This window comes from Amphiprion ocellaris, chromosome 17 (genome assembly GCF_022539595.1).
Source record: "Amphiprion ocellaris isolate individual 3 ecotype Okinawa chromosome 17, ASM2253959v1, whole genome shotgun sequence".
Classification (NCBI taxonomy): Eukaryota; Metazoa; Chordata; class Actinopteri; family Pomacentridae; genus Amphiprion; species Amphiprion ocellaris.
The window spans coordinates 12,844,869-12,866,255 of NC_072782.1; the positions used below are offsets into that span (position 1 = coordinate 12,844,869).

Here is a 21,387-nt window from a genome sequence, read left to right on the forward strand (position 1 = left end):
GGGAATCCTGACGGTTCTCAGCTAGAACAATGCGCTCTATACAGGGTCTGCCAACTGGCTGGGAGGATGCAGCCCTTCGCTACGCGGCCCACCAATTGTGCAACAATACTGTACAGACCTTTCCCTTGACCTTTGTGAGAGAAGCCAAGTAAAAAGCCTGATGTGTTTCTACATGAGAACAGAACAGAGAGTCTCTGACTTGTACCGCTGGGAGTAAGAGACTGATACATTATGAATTAAATTCAGATTAGCTAAGCAAAAACGTGGTTGTTTTGGATCTGAGTCCTGAATATAAGTGGAGCCACAGTTTGACAACAGCTGAAGGGATGGTGGGAGATTTTTTCTATTACAGGTGTAAAAACATTAGATTTTTAAAGATTTTTTTTTTTAAAACTCCAAGATCTGCTGTTGCAAAAAGTCAACATCAGTTTTATTTATTAAAAAAAAAAAAATAAATAAAATTGTTTTGTATATATATATATATATATATATATATATATATATATATATATATATATATATATATATATATAAATAAAAATAAATAAATAAATAAATAAATAAATAAATAAATAAATAAATAAATAAATAAATAAAAATTTGTTATTTATATATTATTTTTGCTCATTTTTTTTCTGTTTGGGTTTTACAGGGTTAACTCTCTAAACCCCAAAACCCACCGACCAGTTTGAAAAGCATATTATGTTTTCTCCAAAAAAGATCTCCAAAATGACATAATTTATCAGAGCCAGAAAACGGTAAATACAGAAAGATTTTCAACTTTCTAATGGTCCTTGTTCGAATTATCTGTGATGTGCAGTTTAGTCTGAAAACTTAACCAAATCGAAAATTATGACACTTTATTATAATTATATTATTCTACATGTCTCGTTAAAGAAAACAGCAATATTTGCAGTAACCAGATTCTGTAAAAAAGTATAGAATTCTGCACTCATCAGCGCAAAAGTAAAACCATCAGCGACGCAGCAGTGACCAACAGTCATGTGACAAACATTCACTACTTTGCATGAACTGCAGGCTGTGCTTATATAGAGTACATAAGAAAACAAGCACAAATTAAAAATGCAAATATTTAGATGTAGAGCCAGGTTTTTTTCCAGTATTGGTAACGCCTGTGAACACTTGGAAAAAATGTTGTACATACTGATTCCAGGTTTCAAACTTTGCTTTTTTCTTTTTTATGATTTACAGAATAACTGTTGCATACCGCATAGAAAACATTTTTGATTTCTCCCTACTACCAGCCATAGTTGTGCTGTTTCCATAAAGGTGCAGGACTTTATATTGCAGTGAAAAATGAGCCTACAGTGAGTAAAAATGTCAAAAGAGCTGAAAACACCCAGAAACGCTTAGGTTAGTAGACAGAAAATAGAACACATGACGGGAAATCTAAAACCGAACTATTTGTTTCATGAAAGATTTTTTCTTTCGATTCATTTAAATAATATTTGATCTTTCAAAGTTATAATCATGGCTATAGGGAAGATTAACGTGTGGCAAAAGGCAAGTTGGTATTTAAGCAATGACAGCTGTCTGCAATTCATCAAAATTTGGAGGCTTTTGTGGCTCAGCTGTCAGTCAGTGAACCACAGGGTCACAACCCCGTCAGCTCACAGATGGGAATTTCTAGCGCTTCTTTTAACCTGCCTATCAGTCCCAGATTTAACTAAGCACATGTTTTAACTCAAAGTGATGTGGAGCTAACGGTAAACGGGCTTAATGCTGCGTGTGTGAAAGGTTACCATACACTTAATGGAACATTTCCTCTTCGAACTAGTGTAAAAAGTACAGGAAACAGGGAGGGAGTCTTCCCTTCAGTCATAGTACACAGTCGGCCGTGACCACACCACCCGGCTATGAATAAGTAGGTGAAAGTGTTTGGTAAATATTTGGGCGAAGGGTTTTTGACGCACGTCCAACCAGAGGCAAAGGTGAGAATGTACCGCTCCAACAGATTTTTTCCACACTCAGCAAAAAAGGCAAAGATGTGCACAGCGGCGTCTGTGTTTTAGGTCAAGGTTGTTTGCTAAATTAGATTCTCTTATCACCATCAAGGATGAGGACACCGCATGTATATTTTGCAACAAACAGGGCTTAAAATTTGTGTAATCAGACCCCAAAGAGCTGCTCATTAGTCAGAGCATGTGAACAGTTCTCAACATTTATGTTTCCGTCAAGACATGCCCATTTAATTCAAAGTTCCCATGAGTGTGAGTCAAGGACAAGCTCAGCAGTCAGTTCCAGTAAGCACATTTTAATTCTTGTTGACATCCATAAAATGTCTTCCTCTTTTTTCATCGTCACCGCCACAGATTCCCTTCCTCTTACATCTTCATTAGTCCTCAGAACAACAATCCACTTCAAGCTGTAGTGTTTTTTGGTCTTTAAAGCGGCCTCACGGTGTAGGCAGGATATTCAACAGCAAACAGAGGTCACCTGTGGTGCTGTTTGTAAGTGATCAGGCAGGATGTTATGATAACAATCCATGGGATCCGAAGCCTGTGAACATTATTTCCATACCAGATATGAAAGCCTCCGCCCCATTCTGCTGGGTCATGTACCAGAAATAAACATCATTTCATAACCACATCGTGCTCAGGTAAATTGGGCCATGGGACACTGAACAACAATAGGTTGCGAGGATGCAAAGCCCTGTTGCAGCCTGATTGCTTGTCTGTGGCGACCCATATTATAACTCCTGGTATTTGAGTCAGGTGAGTATTTAACCCTTTGAACCCCAAAACCCACTGGTGAGTTTGAAATGTATGCTGTTTGTTTTAAAAAAAATTTTTAAAAATGTAACAACTGAAAGATTTGTTGGATTGCCACCTCTTAGATGGTCCTGATTGACTTAATTATCTGAGATGTGTTGTTCCATCAAAAAATGTAACCAAATCTTAGTGAAAAATTGCCCTCTTTATTCATAATCGTTTTATTCCATGTCCGTTTAAAAATTTACCAAAAAGAAACCGTTCGCACTAAACAGATTTAATAAAAAATTATAAACTCTACAATCTGCAGCGCAACTTAAAAGCCATCACTTACTCAACTGGGACCAACAGTCACATGACAAAAATGTATGGAATTTTTGGCAAAAACTAGACTGAACTGCAGGCTTTGCTTATACGTAGAAAATAGAAGACAAAGACAAATATCTATACAGAGCTACCATTTTTATCAGTACTGTTAACACCTAAAGGCACATTGTTCATGTTGATTCCAGTTTTCTTTTTGCAATTTTCATTCAATAAATAATCCAAATAAAAAATTTACAATTTTCTTCATTTATGATTTAAGCCATTAGATTCGTGTCACAGTTCTCTCTCTCGTTTCCATAGAGGTGCAGGAATTTATATTGCGGCAAAAACTGGGTCAAAATGGGACAATCGCAAAAAAAAAAAAAAAAAAAAAAAATCCACAAACTGATCAGGCTTCATAGATTCAACAAACAACACGATTAAGTGTCTATAAGCTGGCATTGGTGCTGTGATGTCCAGAAAAACACCCTCTGACTTTTCTGATGCTGGATTTGTTGTTGCTTTGTCTGATGACTGTCATACATTTCCAAAGATTCAACCTTTAGGCAGAGCAGTAATTTGAGCTAAACGCTGACATTTGCTAAAAACGAAGCATAGCTGAGGCTGACCGGAATGTCATTACTGTTGCAAGTATAAACCAAAAGGATTTTACACAACTATAAGTCACAAGATCACCAAGGTTGTTGGGACTCATCCTCTGAGTACCAAACATATCTGAGCCAAACGGTCATTTAATGCCAACTCACCTCTCCCTTTCAGTTCATGTCGTGGATTTTCTTGAAAAAATTGTTGCTATAACACTCTATTCTATTAATTTCATAGAATAATGACAAATCCTGAAGCTCCACTCCAGATACCCTGCTATGAATTTGTGAAGTTTGGCCTGTAAAACATCTTTCTGAGCCTCAATACTGACTTCTCCCTCACTGTTTATGGTTGAAATCTCAACATTGTCGAATAACCAAAAGATAAATCTATATCATATATCTAGAACTTAACTTGGTACTGTACCTGCACAAGTCAGGAGTGAAGACGTAAAGGCGTTCGTTCTTCTCCAGCAGAGGATGGAAGGCACTTCCATCTGACCCATTGATGCTGTTGCTTTGGTTTGACGTCCAGAAAGTCAGCTGGCTACAAAACAAAATGTGGACAAAAACATCAATCAATAAATCAATCAATCAAGGTTTATTTCCATAGCCTTTTACAACAACCCAAAGGGTGACCAAAGTGCTTCACAGTGAAAAACAACAGAATAACTTAAAAACAATACAGTAACTTAGAACAGGACAAACAGACTTGTACTCACACTTACGGGCAAATTTAGAATAATCAATTAACCTCAGCACAGTTTTGGACATGAGCATCTAACCCTCTTAACTCCAAAACCCAAAGCAAATACACCATTTATATTATCTCAGCTTAAAATTGTGACATTTCATGATATTCTACATGTCTTATCAAAAATAAACTCTCATCTCTAACCAGATTCTGTAAAAAAAAAAAAAAAAAAAAAAAAAAAAAGTGCTCCTTATTGTAACTAAGAAGCCATTAGTAACAAAAAATGTTTTTCTACTTCTGGTCATAGATGTGTTGCTTCTATATACGTGCAGGACTTTATACTGCAGTGAAAACTGAGCCGGCAGTGAGTAAAAATGTGACTTTTAAAAGCATTACCTTCATCAAGAAACTATTTCTTTGGATTCATAGTAAATGTTTTTTTAATATTTATGTCACCTGCAGAGCAACCAAAATAATGAGCAAGCTTGTACCTAGATTTACTACAAACGGGCAAAACAAGAAAGAAACAATACTTGATGTTTTTAAAACTCCTACTTGCAATGTCAACAACTTTATCATTTTAATCTTAATTACAACAAACTACCGTGACATGTTTTGATGATCAAAAATGTTTTTATCTGAAAGTCAAAGTTGAAAAAAGCATTTTCCCAGGAGTAGAGGGGTAATTACAGATTACAGGGAACCCAAGACAATAAAATTGGATAAGAACGGTCAGTGAAAAGCCATTATTAAGGCATTCCAAGTATCAGGATGTCCTGCCCTGCGCTCCATGCAAAGGGCAAGAGCCAAGACCAACACGCAAGCAGAGTGCAAGTCAGTCAGGCAGCCAGTGCCACACTTAATGTTGGCAAAAAGCAGCGGTTTTGAGAAGCTCGTTAAACCAAAGCGTTACCCAATGAAGTTTCATCACTGTGGATGAAGACAGAGGAGGAGTGTGTGTGTGTCTGTGTGCATTGGTGCTACCTTTGACCTTGCCATGTTACAACCCGACCGTAGTCCAAGTAGTTCTGTTGTCCAGTGCGGTACACAAACTCCCCGTCGTTACTTCCATTTTTCTGAAACAAACATTCAAGTTGTTACAAAACGGGATCAAACGACAGTAAAATCATCATTTTGACTGCTTACAGCTGTTATTATTCGGTGGAGGTGTACATGCCTTGTACATGAGGCCAAATATCTTCTCCACGTCAGGGTTGGTGGGAGCGATGCGAGCCAGCAGGGGGTCTTCGTAGCCCCACAGCAGCTCGTCCACAGTGCGAGTGGTGAAGAGGCCGCTCCCGAAGGAGTTCATCCAGACGGACACCATGGTGGCCTTCCAGAAACTGTCTTTAACCTGGGTCATTACGGCCTGGAGACAGGAAGAGGAGCACAGAGGGGTAAAAGAGTGCGCAATTAGGTGGAGGGTGGTGGTGGACATGGACAACGGAGTGAGGAAACAATAAACAAAGTGCAGAAGGAAATCTTCAGAGTTACAGAACAGACGCTCCACTTTCCCCCACTTGAATTTCCACTTTCCTCCACTTGTCTGAGACACTGAGTTCATGACTCACCCAAGCAGGGATGTTGACGGTGGTGATGTTGTCCACAGTTGGGTCACCGACAGACCTCTCCCTCAGGAACACGAAGCTTTTGGTGTTGTACGCCGACACCATTGTGCCATTTTCCACCATGCTGACGTTGTCCTTGTACCTGTACTCCCTGTGCAAACACAGTGAGACAAAAAGTGATCATTTTCTTAAGGTTTCTAGAATCATTCCCATTAAAAACTCATGTGGATTTAAATACACAACTTCACACAGCCGTAAATTGCAACCGTTACGCAAACAGTTAAATGGAGGCTGGACGGCAGAGGTAGATTATCTTAACATGCTGTTGTAACACTTTTGGTGCTTTTAGCAGTGAACCTTGATATTTATTTAAGGCTTTCAGTGGGTGCAGTTAAAAGTGATTCAAAATGACTAATCTGTACACAAAGAAAGCTTCTTGGAAGGACACATGTGACAGGAGTGGACAGGACATGCTGGCCGATTTTTAGAGCTAATAATATTAACCATGGCCTCTGACATTTAACTTTAGAATTGTGAAGCTTTAATATGCAATAAATAAATGAATAAAACAAAATAAATGAATTCAGTTTTCTTAAGTCAAAGCAAATTTTCAGCTGCATTGTAGGAACAAGTCTGGAAAAAGTCTTCTTTTCTGCTTTAAAAAGTAGAATTTTGTTCGGTGTTTTTCTACTAAGCAAAAACTGATTTGGTGGTTTTGCACTGTAGGTGTGGTTCATATTTGGAGACATGTGGAAATGCGGTACATAAACCCACAAAAGCAATAAACTCAATAAATACAAACAGCAGAGTGTTTAACCCTCTGAGTCCCAAAACCTGCCAGTAAGTTATAAAGGCATGTTATCCTTTCAAAAAAAATCACCAAAATTACAGCATTTAAAAGAGTTAAAAACTGTAAAAACAGAAATGATCATGAGATTCCTAATTGTCCAACAGTCCCTGAGCTGCTCATTTGTGACGGATCATTTCAGTGCTGAAATGATCTAAATTTAAACTTAAAATTTGCCCAACATAAACAACTTGCTTTAATCAGATTCTGTAAAAAAAAAAAAAAAAAAAAAAAAAAAAGACTTGGATATTTTTCAGAGCAAAAATGAAGCCATAATCAAACAAATTTTGCTTTAGTTATTTTTCTTTCTTCATGATTGTTAACTATGTTCTACTGCACAGAAGGCATTTTGGAGTTCTTTGTATTTCTAGTCATGGTTGTTCTGTTTTATAGAGGTGCAGGATTTTATATTGCAGTAAAAATGAAGCCACAGTGAGTAAAAACGTGACAGGAACAAAAAAGAAAAAACTCCTGGAAACTGCTTTGAGTTCAGAGCATTAAGAGTAGTACAATCGTTTAACATGTTTTCGCACTCAACAAAACCTATTTGTGAGTTTTTGCATTGCAACCACAGAGCCACTAAACTGAGTAAATACAAACAGCAACACAGTTTATTTAAATCTAGATTTTATGTGTGGTCTCTAAACTAGGACTTTACAAATCATTGCCTTCTATAGTGTATATTTTCAAAGACTTTTTATTGCTTTTACAGTCAACACAGACTAAATTTGAAGAAAATGCACTAATCCAGTGGCTGACATTTGTGCAAGCTGCACACATTGTGACTTTCTTTATGAATGTTGTTTCCTACCTGTAGGCATATGGTCCAACCTGTCTGACCTCCGGCTTGGCTCCTTCAAGAAACTCCTTCACGTTGGTCACATTGAAGAAGAAATACTCCATGTAGACGGGAGGGGGAGGGGTCTTCCATGACTCAAACACACGGCTGCCTTCGACCAAAACAATCTCCTGCAGAGCCATAAAGAGCAACATGTCAGTTTAGAACGTCACAGTTGTGAAAAGTCAAAAATCCATGACTAAGCTCTGATTGCACAAATAGTAAACTGCAATACAACATATTACTGCTTGATACATGAGGTGTTTTACTTTGGCTGATGATGCATTTCCTTGTAAAAGTGCAATATACTGCAAAAGCAAACATGTTTTGGACTTGAAGTTTCCACAATGTGTTCCTTGGAAAAACAAGTCGGAGAACAAAAACATCCTTGGGGGGCCGTGGAGGGGAGCTGCTGTGTGAGCGCCGGACAAGAGCATTGGCTGCACACATGAATGGTATGAGGGGAGACCCTTCCACCGCCTCCATTGTCAGCAGTTGCCAGTGACAACGGGCACTTGGGGAGAGCCGCTGACAGACCATGTGATGCGGAGAGCTGGATGCCCAACTGTTTGCGCTGCGCTCCGACTTTAATGATCTGAGCCACATTCCTCAGGACCGAGCCTTATGAGGCCCTGGAAGTGCAACACAGGCAACTATCCTGCTTTATTACACAGTCTGACAGAAAATTCGCACTGCAAATGCCATCGCTTCTAGACTGAGATGTCCTGGTTCTCAGCAGGAATCTTTTGAAATAATGAAAAACACAGGGAGAGCGAGAGGGAGGATGGGAGGAGGCGGGAGGATTAGTATTTCTTTAAACAACACCTCAAAAAGAAAAATCTCGCTCTGGCCTAATTGTGTCAGATTTGCGTTTGAGTTAACAGCAATACTCACTAGCTGAACACGCCGAAGGCCATTATTTCAGGAGAGTACAAGCCCCCCTCCTCCTTTGGGGTCCTCTCTACTTGTTCAGAGACAAAGGTTTAGCTGAGCAGCCAAGGACAATAAAGCTGTCACCTTGGATTGAGGAAGGGAGAGCATGGTCTCTCTATGGCGCTCTTTCATGCTATGAACAATCAATATGGTAGCCTTCCCAGCATGCCACATAAAATACGTGGAAAACAGGAACAGAAAACCCTCTTATCTCAGCACTTACCACCGCCACTCATACACCACTCCCTATACGAAAACACGTGGAGCAGGTGAATACACAAATACACATAAAGCCGGCGCTTTGATGTGGAGACGTTCACATACATAGACGAGGCTCAGCGAGAGGCGGTTCTCTCAATCCTCCAGTCAAGGTGCACAAGCTCTGCATGCTCTAAATGGGTTTGCCCAAAAACACCAAAACAAAGTTCAACCAGCTTTTAGTACAATTCTGCTGGAAGTGAACCATCAAAACCACATTAAAATCCACTCAGGTTTACATTGACCACAACACCCAGCAGCTACCAACCTGCAGGAGCTGCTACAGATTCCTGGTTGGCACGAACACAACCAAAGGAAGGAAGTTTGATTACTGTATTGTTTTGTTGATTCATGACTTTAACACTAATGACATTCACATAAGCACTTTGTGTTTAAGCTTCCTCTTTCTTGCTTCCACCCTGCTTGAGTTTGTTGTTTTCAGTCAATCTTTAGGTTAATTTCCTTTAAGGAGATTGTTTTTCAAGATTATTTTGGGCATTTTGCCTTTTTTTGACTGCTGCATTGAGGTAACCAGAACAGGAGACTGATATGGAACCAAGGACTTTTTTTTGTCCATCAGGCTGCACCTAATTCCTTTTAGCTAAATAAAATAAACTTTTTTTCATCTCCTTTCCATCACCCAGGTTAATACTTTTAGAATAAATTCTTAATAAAAACGTTGTTGAAGCTACAAAAAACTGTGACCTGAACCCAGCAGACCACCAGCAAACAGGCCGCCAGCCACGAAGTCTAGTCTCGTCTATGTAAAATTACCAAATTCCTATTCAGGAACGAGTCATTTTTCACCATCACCTCATCAGCGGGTCATTGCATGCTGCCCCCCGTTGACTCACATGGAAGCCAAGGGGCTGCCAACCCAGTCGGTTTCCCAATAAACCTCGCAGTGTGAAAGAGGCTTAGCACACAAAGACAGTCTGCTGCTGGGAGGGTATCCATGGGAAGAGATCCTTCACACTGGTGCAACTAGGGTCAGGCAGTAACTTGATACGGCTGAAATAAATCATACTGTCCGGCCAGCAGACAAATATGTACGTCTGCATGTGGGTTCTTTGCATGTGTGTCACACCCACAGATATATGTTACTGAGTAAGCCTTCTTTTTAAAATACAAATGAAATTTGATGAGATTGGATGAGATTTTTTTTTATACACATGGGTGTGCCTGTCTGATCAAGTGAGGCAGAATGAATTTTTAAAGGTTTCTAGTCTGCAAAACTTCCAGGACTCATTTAAGCAGGATTTCATTACATTCCAGGGTCAATATGGCCGATGTAGCAGTGGTCATACATTATCATTCAGGGCCCCAGACCAACCTTTTCACTGGAAGCACCAACTTTCTCATTTGGTCACAAAACACAGCACATGCTGAACATTTTATATATATATATATATATATATATATATATATATATATATATATATATATATATATGTATAGAAACTACAGTTTACCAATGTCCCCTAAATGCCCCACATTGTAGGTTGCTGTTGCTGCCGCTGGCTGACTGCGGTGCTCAGACAGGAGTGTGACCAAAAACGACCTTGAAAAGAGTTAAACCAATACGTTCTAATGTCAGATCTCTCCAAGATGAAACCAAGGATGTTTTCTACATCTTTCTATGAGCAGAAAAACAGCGCATGCAGGTGTACTCCGCATTTCACGAGAAGACCACATTTTGAAGCGTAAATACCGCAGCAGACTGAAGTTACAAAAGTACTACTTTCCATCACTTTCTGATGGAAAATGGTGGAAAAATAAAGGAAAGACTTTCAGCTTTCCATCAGCAGTCCTTGAACTAATCATATGTGATGCAGAGCCATGCCGAAAATCAACTAAATCCAAGATAAATTTGTGATATTTCTACTGCATATCTTATTTGTATTCACTCTTTCAAAAGAACATTGTTTCCATTCACCAGATTCTGTAAAAAACAAAAAATTCTGTGCTCCTCGATGCAAATTAGAATCCTTTAGTGACCCAGCTACAAACAACAGATATGACACAAAAATTCAGGGACTTTTCAGCTGTACCGGGCTGAACTGCAGGCAGTGTCTTAACAGATCAGACAAAAGACAAGTACATAAAAAAAAGTAAGAATGTGCAAAGGAAAATCTCTGTAGTATGTAGAGCCACCTTTTTTCCTCAAATGTTCCACAGATTCAATGTTTTTTTTTTTTTTGCTTTTAATGAATTATGACATTGTAACTTTGTCACGCTGCACTGAAGACACATTTCTGAGTTCTCTCTACTTCTAGTCATGGCTGTGCTGTTTCCATAGAGATGCAGTACTTTATAATGCAGTGAAAAACAAGCCCACAGTAAAACATGCAAAAAAAAATGCAAAAAAAAAAAAAGCGCCCAGAAACAGCCTCGGGCTCAAGGGGTTAATCTCCTCTTTGCAGTTGACAAATAAAACTGTGTATCACAGCCAACATCTTGCAAGAAAGGAAACAGACAACCTGATTTATTATTTCATGGTTGGGACAAACCAGCCTGAATACAGCAGGTTTTTAATGATCACAGAAAAACTCAGAGGCCACAAAGCTTGTGTTGTTAAAAAAAAAGAAAAGATGTGTATAAAATTTGAACTTCAGTTTACTCTAGCTCGATGTGGACATATTCAAAGCTAAAATCTTGCTAATTCCTGCTGCCACAACCCCTGCTAGGACTGTACAACATATATTTCAGCATCAACACTGTGATGTGAGCAATAGTTACATCACAAGAAGTGCAATGTGAAGTTAGGAAACTAACTCATCATTCTACAATATTTTTTCTGCTTGATACAAAAAGAAAACTAGCATTCCTCTCATTTTCAGTGACTAACCTAGAAAATAATCTGGTTGGAAGTAACCTTAATTACTCCAATTTAAGGCTTCTTGGATACACTGAGTTTTTCTTCTTTTACTAATGCAGAGTTTGTTGACACGCAGGCTCCACATGTGCACTGAAAAATGAGCGACTAACAGGAAAGAAACACTGAAAAAGTAGATTTAGATGCACAAAGAAACACAACATCAGTTGCATTGAAATATTTCAGCAGCAGAAAACATGTTGTTGACCAAATACAGGGAATCTGTCTGCAGTGTCCTGCAACTGCTGAGGCAACAGTTTGTCTGATCCTTTACATCAGCAGCACAAAGTTCTGTAACGAGTGTAAAGTCAAATCTGGATGTCATCCAAAGCAAGAAACTAAGCAATATCATTTCCTTACAATATCGAGCAGGCTTCAACTTGATATAACCTTTTCAAATGCTGTAAACTGCAGCAGAACGACACATTTAAACATTATGACCTAACACACCAAGGTCATGGCCCTAGTTGGGCTACATTAACTCTTCACTGTAAGACATGCGCAGAATTTACACTTGAAAAATGGTTTCTCAATTAAACAGCAACATTCAGAAAGTCTCACCCCCACCCTCAGACTACTGCTAACCACCAACCCTCCCCCTCATGTCTTAACCTCAGTCATTTTATGCTCTGGTTACAACCCTACACACTCTTGTTCTGTGCTGGAGAAGAATCCCCAGTGCACTTGATGGGTCCAGAAAAGCACCTTCATAAACTACTAAACCACTACATAAAGAAGCCACATGGATCCCACCACACTGTCTCAAAGGTAAAGACTTTCAGTAAACATCTCTGTAACTGATGAGCTTAGAGCAAATATTGTACCTGCAAATACGGTACTTAAGAGTAAAGTGAGAGTGATGATGACTTTTATTTATTTTGTCAATTACTTCTACTACTTCCTCGTTTTGTCAGTCAATGCCAGAGGAAATTACTCAAGCAGTCAAAATGTTGAAGTAATGTGATGACATCATTGATTTAACTAACAAAACTCATCCTCAATATTCCACCGCTTTTTCTCTACTTTCTGCAGCTTTTTGCCATAAAAGTCTCCTTAAATGTAAAGAGAACGTAAATATCCACATCATTACTAACTCCTTGCACCACAACAGAAGGTTTTATGAAAACATTCCCCTGGACCTCTAAAGTCAACACTAAGCCTCTCGGAGAAAAGCAATCCGATGCCTGTTGGAGAAGCAGGCTTGATATGAAAATAAGGATGCAGGTGTGGCAAATGGTAACAGGGACTGTAGGTCAACAGCACTGTTATTAAAGTCAAGCACTCACTGACACAGTCTGAAATCAAGGAAATGTCTGGACTCCATTAAAAATGTTATTGCAGATGGTCAACAACATAAATGACCTGAGGGGTTTGCAGCTTGTTTACACACTGAGTAAATACTGCGCTGATGCAACCCAACAGAACAAAACTGTAGCCCTGCTATACTGACTGATAGATAACGTGAAGATTTTTCAGAATGGACGGCTATAGAAATAGTAAATCTCCATTTTTACCATAAGTGTTTGAATTAACTTTAACAATAACTTTTAGAAACCAAAGAAGACACATTTCTGTATGTTTCTATTTGTATGTAAGTTTAAACAGACCCCGCCCCACTCGGTTTGGGATCTTAGGATCCTTCCAGCTGGTGAAGGCAGAGCTGCAACACAATGCAGCTGTGGATTTCTGCACAACGGTTTCTAACTGTGGGGTCGACCACAGGGATGGAAACAGCATGAAAGCTAAGAATACCCACTCGTAGCTCATACACAACAGAACAACCTTAAAATATTTGTACTTTTCTACGGGTAGCAGAATTTGCCAATTTGAAATGAATTTAGCGTCAATGGTTAATCCACAACAGAGATGCAATGATTAGTCGCTAAGTTATCGACCAACTATCTTAATAATCAATCAGATGGTTGGAGTAGTTCTGAAGAAAGAAAAAGTTCTAAATTCTAGCGTATTCTCTGGTTTTGTTCCTCCTGTATGACAGTAAACTGAAAATTTCTGGGTTGTGGATGAAACTAGACTTTTGAGGACGTCATCTTGGACTTTTGTTGATTATTTTTTAAACAATTTTATACGACAAACAGATGAATCAACTGTGAAAATAATCGTCAACTGTGGCTCTCACCCACAAGTAATTAATGCTACTCCTAACTTGCTGACTTTCATTCTTATAAGGAACAAAGTTATTGTTTTTTGTCTACAAAGCAGGAATATTTACAAACAGAAACGTTTTTAAGAAGGATGAAAAAGTTGGAAACAGTCAGTAGAAACAGTAACTACATGTTGATAATTTGAACTTTCTTTACCTTTTTGTAATAATAAACAGTGCTGGCTAGTTAACGTGCTGTTCCCCTTGAGGAGAACACCACTTAAATTACATTTTCGTACTCAATATTGCTATTAAATGCAAAAGTAAACAGTAAATATCCAAGTGTTAAGAAGATATGCTCTTACTCAGATCAATCACATTTCATTTGTTTTTTCGGTCCACTGACTGCCAGCTGTGTGACTGAACATGAAACTCCTGAGAACTCTTCAGAAAGCAGAGTTAGACATGTCGAGCTGAATGAGATGAGTGTGTGCATGACAGTACTGAGGATTACATGAGTTCCAGTTCCCCTCAGCTTTCAGTGATGAAGATGCTGCTGCCTCTACAGACTGAACAACGTGACACTCTGAGAAAGCTGAAGACCACAAGCCAGAAACCGTTAATTCAGCTTCTGTAATCAAGTCAAAACTGCTTTCATTATCAACCACTGACTTTAACTTCTCCATGTCAGGAATCACAAATGGCAGATAGCATCTTCACAACTTTGACCGATCAGCCACAACGTTACAACCACTGACAGGTGACATGAATAACATCGATCATCTTGTTATAATGCAACGTTCTGCTGGTAAACCTTGAGTTCTGACATTCATGTGGATGTTTGACATGTAGCACCCACCTAAACATTGCAGGTCAAGCAACCACCCTAACACTCCTAGTCCTTGATGCCAGTTGTCACCCTCAGCAGGACAATGCATCCCGACACACCGCAAAAACTGCTCAGGAGTGGCCCGTGAAACACGACAGACCTAAGGTGTTCACCTGGGTTCCACAATCCCCAGATCTAAATCTTACTGAACATCTGTGGGATGTTCCAGAATAAGCCTGATCTAGGTAGCTCCCACCCTGCAACCCATAGAACCCACAGAATTGACTGCCACAGGACAACCTCAGAGGTCCTGTGTCCATGCCCCACTGGATCAGAGGAGTTTTAGCAGCATAAAGGGGACCAATACAATATTAGGCAGGTGGTCATAATGTTATGCTTGATCGGTGTATATCTCAGTTGAAAAGCCTGCGAGCACCTTAGCTGTCTAACCTCAAGCACGATCAAAAGAAAAAAACTACTTTGAGACAGTTATGTTCATTCGAAATGACTGACACACTCATCCACCAACGGCCATCTCCAAGCTTCCCTCCAATATGCAAGGGTCAAAAGGTCAAAAACTTGAACTGCTTCTGATGTCAGTCTTTTGCTACAGAATGAACCACGACAGAACATTCAACTATGCTGTGGTCTAACAACCTCTGTGAACACAAAAATACCCCAACAAAAGTTCTTCTGATTTGCTGGAGGGGACTGTATAGAGAGAGTATCGTACTTCGGCTTCCTGGGAGTCCACATCATGGAAGACCTGACCTGGGGCACAAACACAGTGCAGCTGGTGAAGAAGGCCCAACAGAGGCTATACTTCCTGAGGGTTCTAAGGAAGAACAACATCCCCCAGAAACTGCTGGTGTCCTGCTCAAAAGAGAGAATCCTGACCTAGTGTCAATGTGTGTGGTTCTCCAGCTGCACAGTGGCACAGAGGAAAGCGCTCATAAAGGCAGCACAAAAAATCATTGGCTGCCCTCTACCCACCTTTGGAAGAGCTTCACTGTTCCCGCTGCCACCAGAAAGCAAGAAACATCATCAAGGACTTAACTCACCCGGGCCACCATCTGAGGTGTTTGAGGGCAAAGACAAACGGAAAGGCGGAAAAACAGTTTCATCCCAGTAGCAATCAACGCTTTAAACACTGCATTGAAATCTGTAAATTCTCAGCCATCCAGGTCATGTTGTTTTGGGGTTGGAGGGTCTCTGGCAAGGCGTGTCGATTTGGTTTGGGGGCGTTTCACCTCTCATCTGGCAGGCAGAACTAAAGGGGCCTCTTAGGTGGGGGATGGGGGATGTTCAGGCCGGGTCAACATGGCTGGTGGCCGGAGATTCTTCATCTTCAAGATTGCTATGAAAAAATCATGAATATGCAAATACAACTGTACAATTAGAGGTTGTGCAAAATCTGTTGAATGTAGAAGTCTGATAGGGTGTATCTGTGACTGTTTCTCTAAAGATTTCATTGCACAGGTTGCAACGACAATAAAGAAGTTGAGTTGAATTGAATTACTGGTCTGAAAAAAATACCATGTTGTTGCCAATTCACTGGATAATTGTGGTAGCAACTGTTTATATAAACAGTCTGCACTTATATAGCACGTTTCCACTTTAGCGGTACTCGAAGCACTTAACAATGTTTCCCATTCACACACACCAATAACAACTAAACGGACCGAATTGCCAGTTTTGGGGTTAGTGGACAACCTGCTCGACCAGCTAAGCATCGATATCCACAAATCTACAAACTTTCATTAGTTTAAAATCGAAGCTACTCAACCACAGCCTTCATGTTGAAAACTAACTAAACAAAGACACAGTAAAACTACTATTTGCTTCAACTTATTGAATGTATTTGGCCCAACACAAACTGTCAACTGATTTTGAAGAAACAGGACATCCATGTACCTTCTACTGCTTAGAAATCCTCTGTGTACTGATTAGGCCATAAAAAAGTTACACATCGTTACTTTGAGGTCCACTAATAAAATCTAGGCCTCACATTAGTGTATATTGTACCTTCGGGGACAGAAATTGACTTCTACTGTAGCCCTATTTCCAGGGTTGTAGTTTTTCTCAGTTCTGTCTTTATCAATCGGGGTCGACTGGCTAAGTAAGTCCGGCCAATTATCTTGTCCGATATCCAGCATTTTTCCAAATATAAATATAGTAAACAGTATCATATCCACCATAAAATGAATTAAAAATAAAATGTGCTGACTTGACTCTGATGAAGCTGCACTGTAAAAAAAAATCCCATAAAAAATTGTGAATTTAAAAAAAAAAAAAAAAAAAAGTAAAAATAATGATATTTTAATTTAAATACAGTTTTTAAAAAGTGTAGTCTTACATTTGAGCTCTGTAACAAAAAGATTTTTGATGTGGCCATTCCTGACAGAGTTGGCCTGTTTGTTTACAGTCCTGCAAATGAATATTATTTTCTGCATTTTACAAAATTTGATCAAAAATTTAACACAACAGAGAAAATCTGTAAAATAGATGTTTAAGAATATTGCCATTTTTTAGTCCTTAACATACTATTTTTCCTTTCAAATAACACACATATCTTGAAAAGAATTACAATTCTTACAGATTTAAAATAAAATAAAAACTTTGAAAATCTGTCAGAAGTTTAAGAATATTCTTCTTTTTTGTCCATAATATATTTTTTTTCTTTCAAACAATACATAGACCTGGATTTTTTTAATTTTTTTTTATTTTACTGATTTACAAGTAAAATTTAAAAAATCTGTAAAATAGAAGTTTAAGAATATTCTCAATTTTTTTAGTCCATAATATACAATTTTTTTTCAAATAACACAGATATCTTGAAAATAGTTAGAATTTTTACTGATTTAAATACAAAAAAGTAGCATAATTTTACAGTGAAATGTTGTAAAAGGATGAATTTCTAAAAATGTGTAAAAATACAGATTTTTGTTGTGGACATTACAGTTTTGGCTTGTTTTGTTTTTATGGTAATCATGTAAATTAATACTTTATTTCTGTGTAATTTAACAAAACAGCAAAAAACTTTAAAATATCAGTGAATTGATTCTGAAAAATTGAAGTTAAAAACGACTAAAAACCCCCCCAAAAAAAACAGAAAAACATTTTTTACAGTGTGCCTTTCAATATTTGTCATCAGGACATCTGATCGATTACCATTGGTTATTGACACTGAATGATAAATGTTGAGAAGATTTTCATTTTTACCGCAAATGTGTATCGCTTATCGGCCTCTTTCATGACTAATAATCAGTATCTTCCCTGAAAAAAACACATCAGTTGACTTCTATGTGAATACCAACCCAACCCCAACTTATTCTTAGCCTTTGGACCACCTGCTGTCGTAGCTGCAAGTACTGAAGGCAGAACCATACATCAATGTGGCATCAGGAATTCCTTTAGATCTACAATCTGCATGGAAAATGTCTTTCTCTCAGAGTCCTTTAACACAGTGCGTGATATTGCAACAGGAACTAGGACTGAAGTCGTTCAACTAGGGGAAGAGAAAGCGCTGATTGCTGAGTTGAGGTCATTGAACCTCTAACAGCCTCTAACTCCTAGATCTCCAGGAGTCGGAGCTGTTTTTCAGAGCCACTCCTTCTGAGAGGCGCCACGCAGCTCATCGCTTTCCATTTCAACAAACCACAAGTTAGAAACGGCAGATTACACACTTTGGTCTGCTGCTCACGTTTACTCAAAGTTTGTAACCACTGTTTCTAGTTGAGTCACAGAGTTAGCACATTTTACATGACAATGCAACTCAGGAACTTGCCTAGACGAGTTGAAACCGTTAGCTGGTTGGCCCAGTAGCTGACTGCAACAAAAATAATCTGCAGTGCTGTGGTTATTGATGGGTAGTTCCACTGCAAAGTAGTTATGATCTTTTGCTGTTTGGCTTTAAATCAGTGAACTGAAAGGATAAATGACAGAATTGCTAATGAAAATTAATGAAAGTAGCTGTTAAGTTACGGCTTTAGGCCCAGTAAATAAACTAAGATATATTGTAATGTCTTAAAAACTAGAAACAAGTGAACGACTTATAACAGACTAACAGACAACAATGCCTCCAATACTTTGTTCTTCACTATATCAAACACGTTCTGAAAGTGCAGAAAGTTTTGAATATGAGCAGAAATCTTGCTTGAACACACGAGTAAATAAGGAAGGAAGCCAAGGAATCATAAATTAAAATATAATGAATTATTTCATGATTGAATTGGTTTCATGTGCAAAGAAGTTACTTCTCTAAAGGCATGAATGAGGACAGAAGAGTAAATCCTGCCTATATATGTATAGAGCTGCAACTAACACTGATTTTCAATTATTTTATATTCTGTTGATTGTTTTTTGGATTAATCGATTAGCTGTTTGGACTATAAAATGTCAGAAAATAGTTACAAAAATGTGAAAAGTGTCTTCCTTAACCTAAAGACATTCAGTTGACTGTCACAGAGGAGAAAGTATTCACATTTAAGAGGAAATAATATAAGAAATTTGATTTTTTTTTGTCCATAAACAAGTATGAAAATACGTAGAAATTAGTATAACAGCGGTTAGAAAATAGATTAATAGGTCTAAATGTGTGTTGACATAACAGGGATACGTGAGAAAAGTGGATTTCTAGGAGTATAAATATTTAAAAGCAATACAAAGTACTTAAAAGTCTCAGTGCATTAAAAACCAGTACATTTAAAATGGTCACCCAGTGTCTGAATAGTGTTTTCCTGTAAATAATTTACATTTGCATCACAAATTGGTGCAGAAATTCACAAATTAGTGCAAAAAAACGAAGCAGAAAGCTGGAAAATAAGTGTTAGATGCTCAGAGTTTGTAGGGAGAGGACCCCCCACTGATCAAATGAAATCTACGCCCCTCGTCTGACAAACAGTGAGCTCTCCATCTAATCCTCTGAAGTTTCCAAACAGTAGAAGGTCTGTAAAATGACAGGATGACAGCTCAATGCCACGTTGTGATGTTTTCCATCACTTGTACACAAGAGTCCATTCAAAGGAACCAGGCAGGGAGAACTCCCAGCTGTCCTACACACACGCTGGCTTCATGAAGTTTTGAGGATAAAAGTGGGATGCTTGTTTGTTTAGTTTTTACCTTTTTCAGTCGGTTGTGCATTAACGTGCGGAAAACTTGCGCCACCATCAAGCCAATCCCGATGACCAGCAGGTGAGCGCAGATGATCCCCACCGCGTAGAGCGCGCAGGATCTTCGCGTCATGTTGGAAGGATGGATGGAGAAAGCTGTTGTTTCCACTCCAGAGAAACTCCCTAGACTGCACAGAAACTTTGGAATAAAAGCTCCGACCTAGATTTAAACTCCCTTTGTTTTGTGGAAAAGTTGGAGGGAAGTTTCAGCTGGGGGGTGTTTGGTTCGTCCTGCGGTGTCTCCACGTTATTAACGTCTGTGAGCAACCACGAGGTCTCCGCAGTCAGCGACCTGAAGGCGCACGGAATAAAAAATGTGCAGCGGAGTATTTGTAGCGGCCCGTCACCGCGCTCCCTCCCTGCGCACGAGCAGCGCGCTGATTGGTCGAGGCGGCTGGGATGAGTGTGCGCGTGGGTGTGCGCGCCGTAAAACGCGCCCCTGCCTGAAGAGCAACAAGTCTGAAGTGTGCAACCCGGAAGTCAGTGTTGCTCCCCCCGAGCCCGAGCGTCCTCTGGTTCGCATGCGACGCGGTGAAGCAACAAGTCTTCTGCTCAGTTCGGATCCGTGAAGCTCGTGCAGCACCCACTTCCGGCTGCTGCTCCACATCCGAACACCTTCACCCAGCTGAAGGACAGGTCACCCCAGGGCACTGACACCCACCCTGCACAGCTAAAACACCACAAGGGCTTTACAGCTGACGAATACCAAGACCCTGCAATATTTTTTCACTCAATAAACTTATCAGACCAATTTACTATTAAGACCCTGCAGTATCATACATCCTAAAAATGTACTTACCAAGACACTGCAATATTATTTATTCTATGCATTTTCCTGGCCAGTTAAAAGAAATAAGGCTAAGACCCTACAATGTTATTATATACTGTATGGTCTTAACTTTAATACTCAAGTCAGTTATACAATATTATTGTAAGACAAATTTCCCTGAATAAATTCAACATTATTACCTTACACTGTGATTTATACAATAAAAATCAGCATAAGACCTTAAAATATTGTATACTATGTAATTTACAATTATTTGAATGTTTATATTTATCAAGGCTAAATATTATCGTTCAGACCCTACTATATTATTAATTCCATACATTTCTCTGGCCAGTTTAAGTATTAAGAACTTGCAATTATTAGATAGATTTTTAATATAAATCATATATTAAAATGTATGTAATAAATTTAAATATTATGGCAAAGGCCCTACAATATTTTTTATTATATAAATTTGCCAGAGAAGTATCTGACATATATATGTATGTATGTATATATATATATTTATATTTTTATATATATATATATATATATATATATAGATATAGATATATATAGATATAGATATAGATATAGATAGATAGATAGATAGATAGATAGATAGATAGATAGATAGATAGATAGATAGATAGATAGATAGATAGATAGATAGATAGATAGAGAGAGAGAGAGAAAGAGAGAGAGATATGTATCATATATCATATATACATATCATATATATATCATATATATGACAGATAAATCAATGAATAGACATATAGGTTTAGAATTTAAAATTTATAAAATTTTAAATGGGACATGTAGAAAAAAGGAAAAAAGTGATTTTGATGATCTAAAGCC

At 38.5% G+C, this 21,387-nt stretch overlaps 1 protein-coding gene across 2 annotated transcripts in view; it reads right to left on the bottom strand.

Moving 5' to 3' along the window:
* Positions 1 to 20,078, bottom strand: part of LOC111575640 (lysosome membrane protein 2-like) — a 32,727-nt gene extending 12,649 nt beyond the window's left edge. Inside the window, exons 1-6 of one of the 2 annotated variants that reach the window (XM_023280889.3) lie at positions 19,708 to 20,078; positions 7,564 to 7,721; positions 5,909 to 6,056; positions 5,515 to 5,706; positions 5,322 to 5,413; positions 4,071 to 4,190 (exon numbers count right to left, since the gene is read on the bottom strand). In XM_023280889.3, coding sequence (XP_023136657.1) covers positions 4,071 to 4,190; positions 5,322 to 5,413; positions 5,515 to 5,706; positions 5,909 to 6,056; positions 7,564 to 7,721; positions 19,708 to 19,830 — 833 coding nt within the window. In that variant the 5' untranslated portion in view covers positions 19,831 to 20,078. The remainder of the gene's footprint in view (positions 1 to 4,070; positions 4,191 to 5,321; positions 5,414 to 5,514; positions 5,707 to 5,908; positions 6,057 to 7,563; positions 7,722 to 19,707) is intronic. The other variant, XM_023280890.3, reaches the window with a different exon arrangement.
* Between the last annotated feature and the right edge of the window lie 1,309 nt (positions 20,079 to 21,387).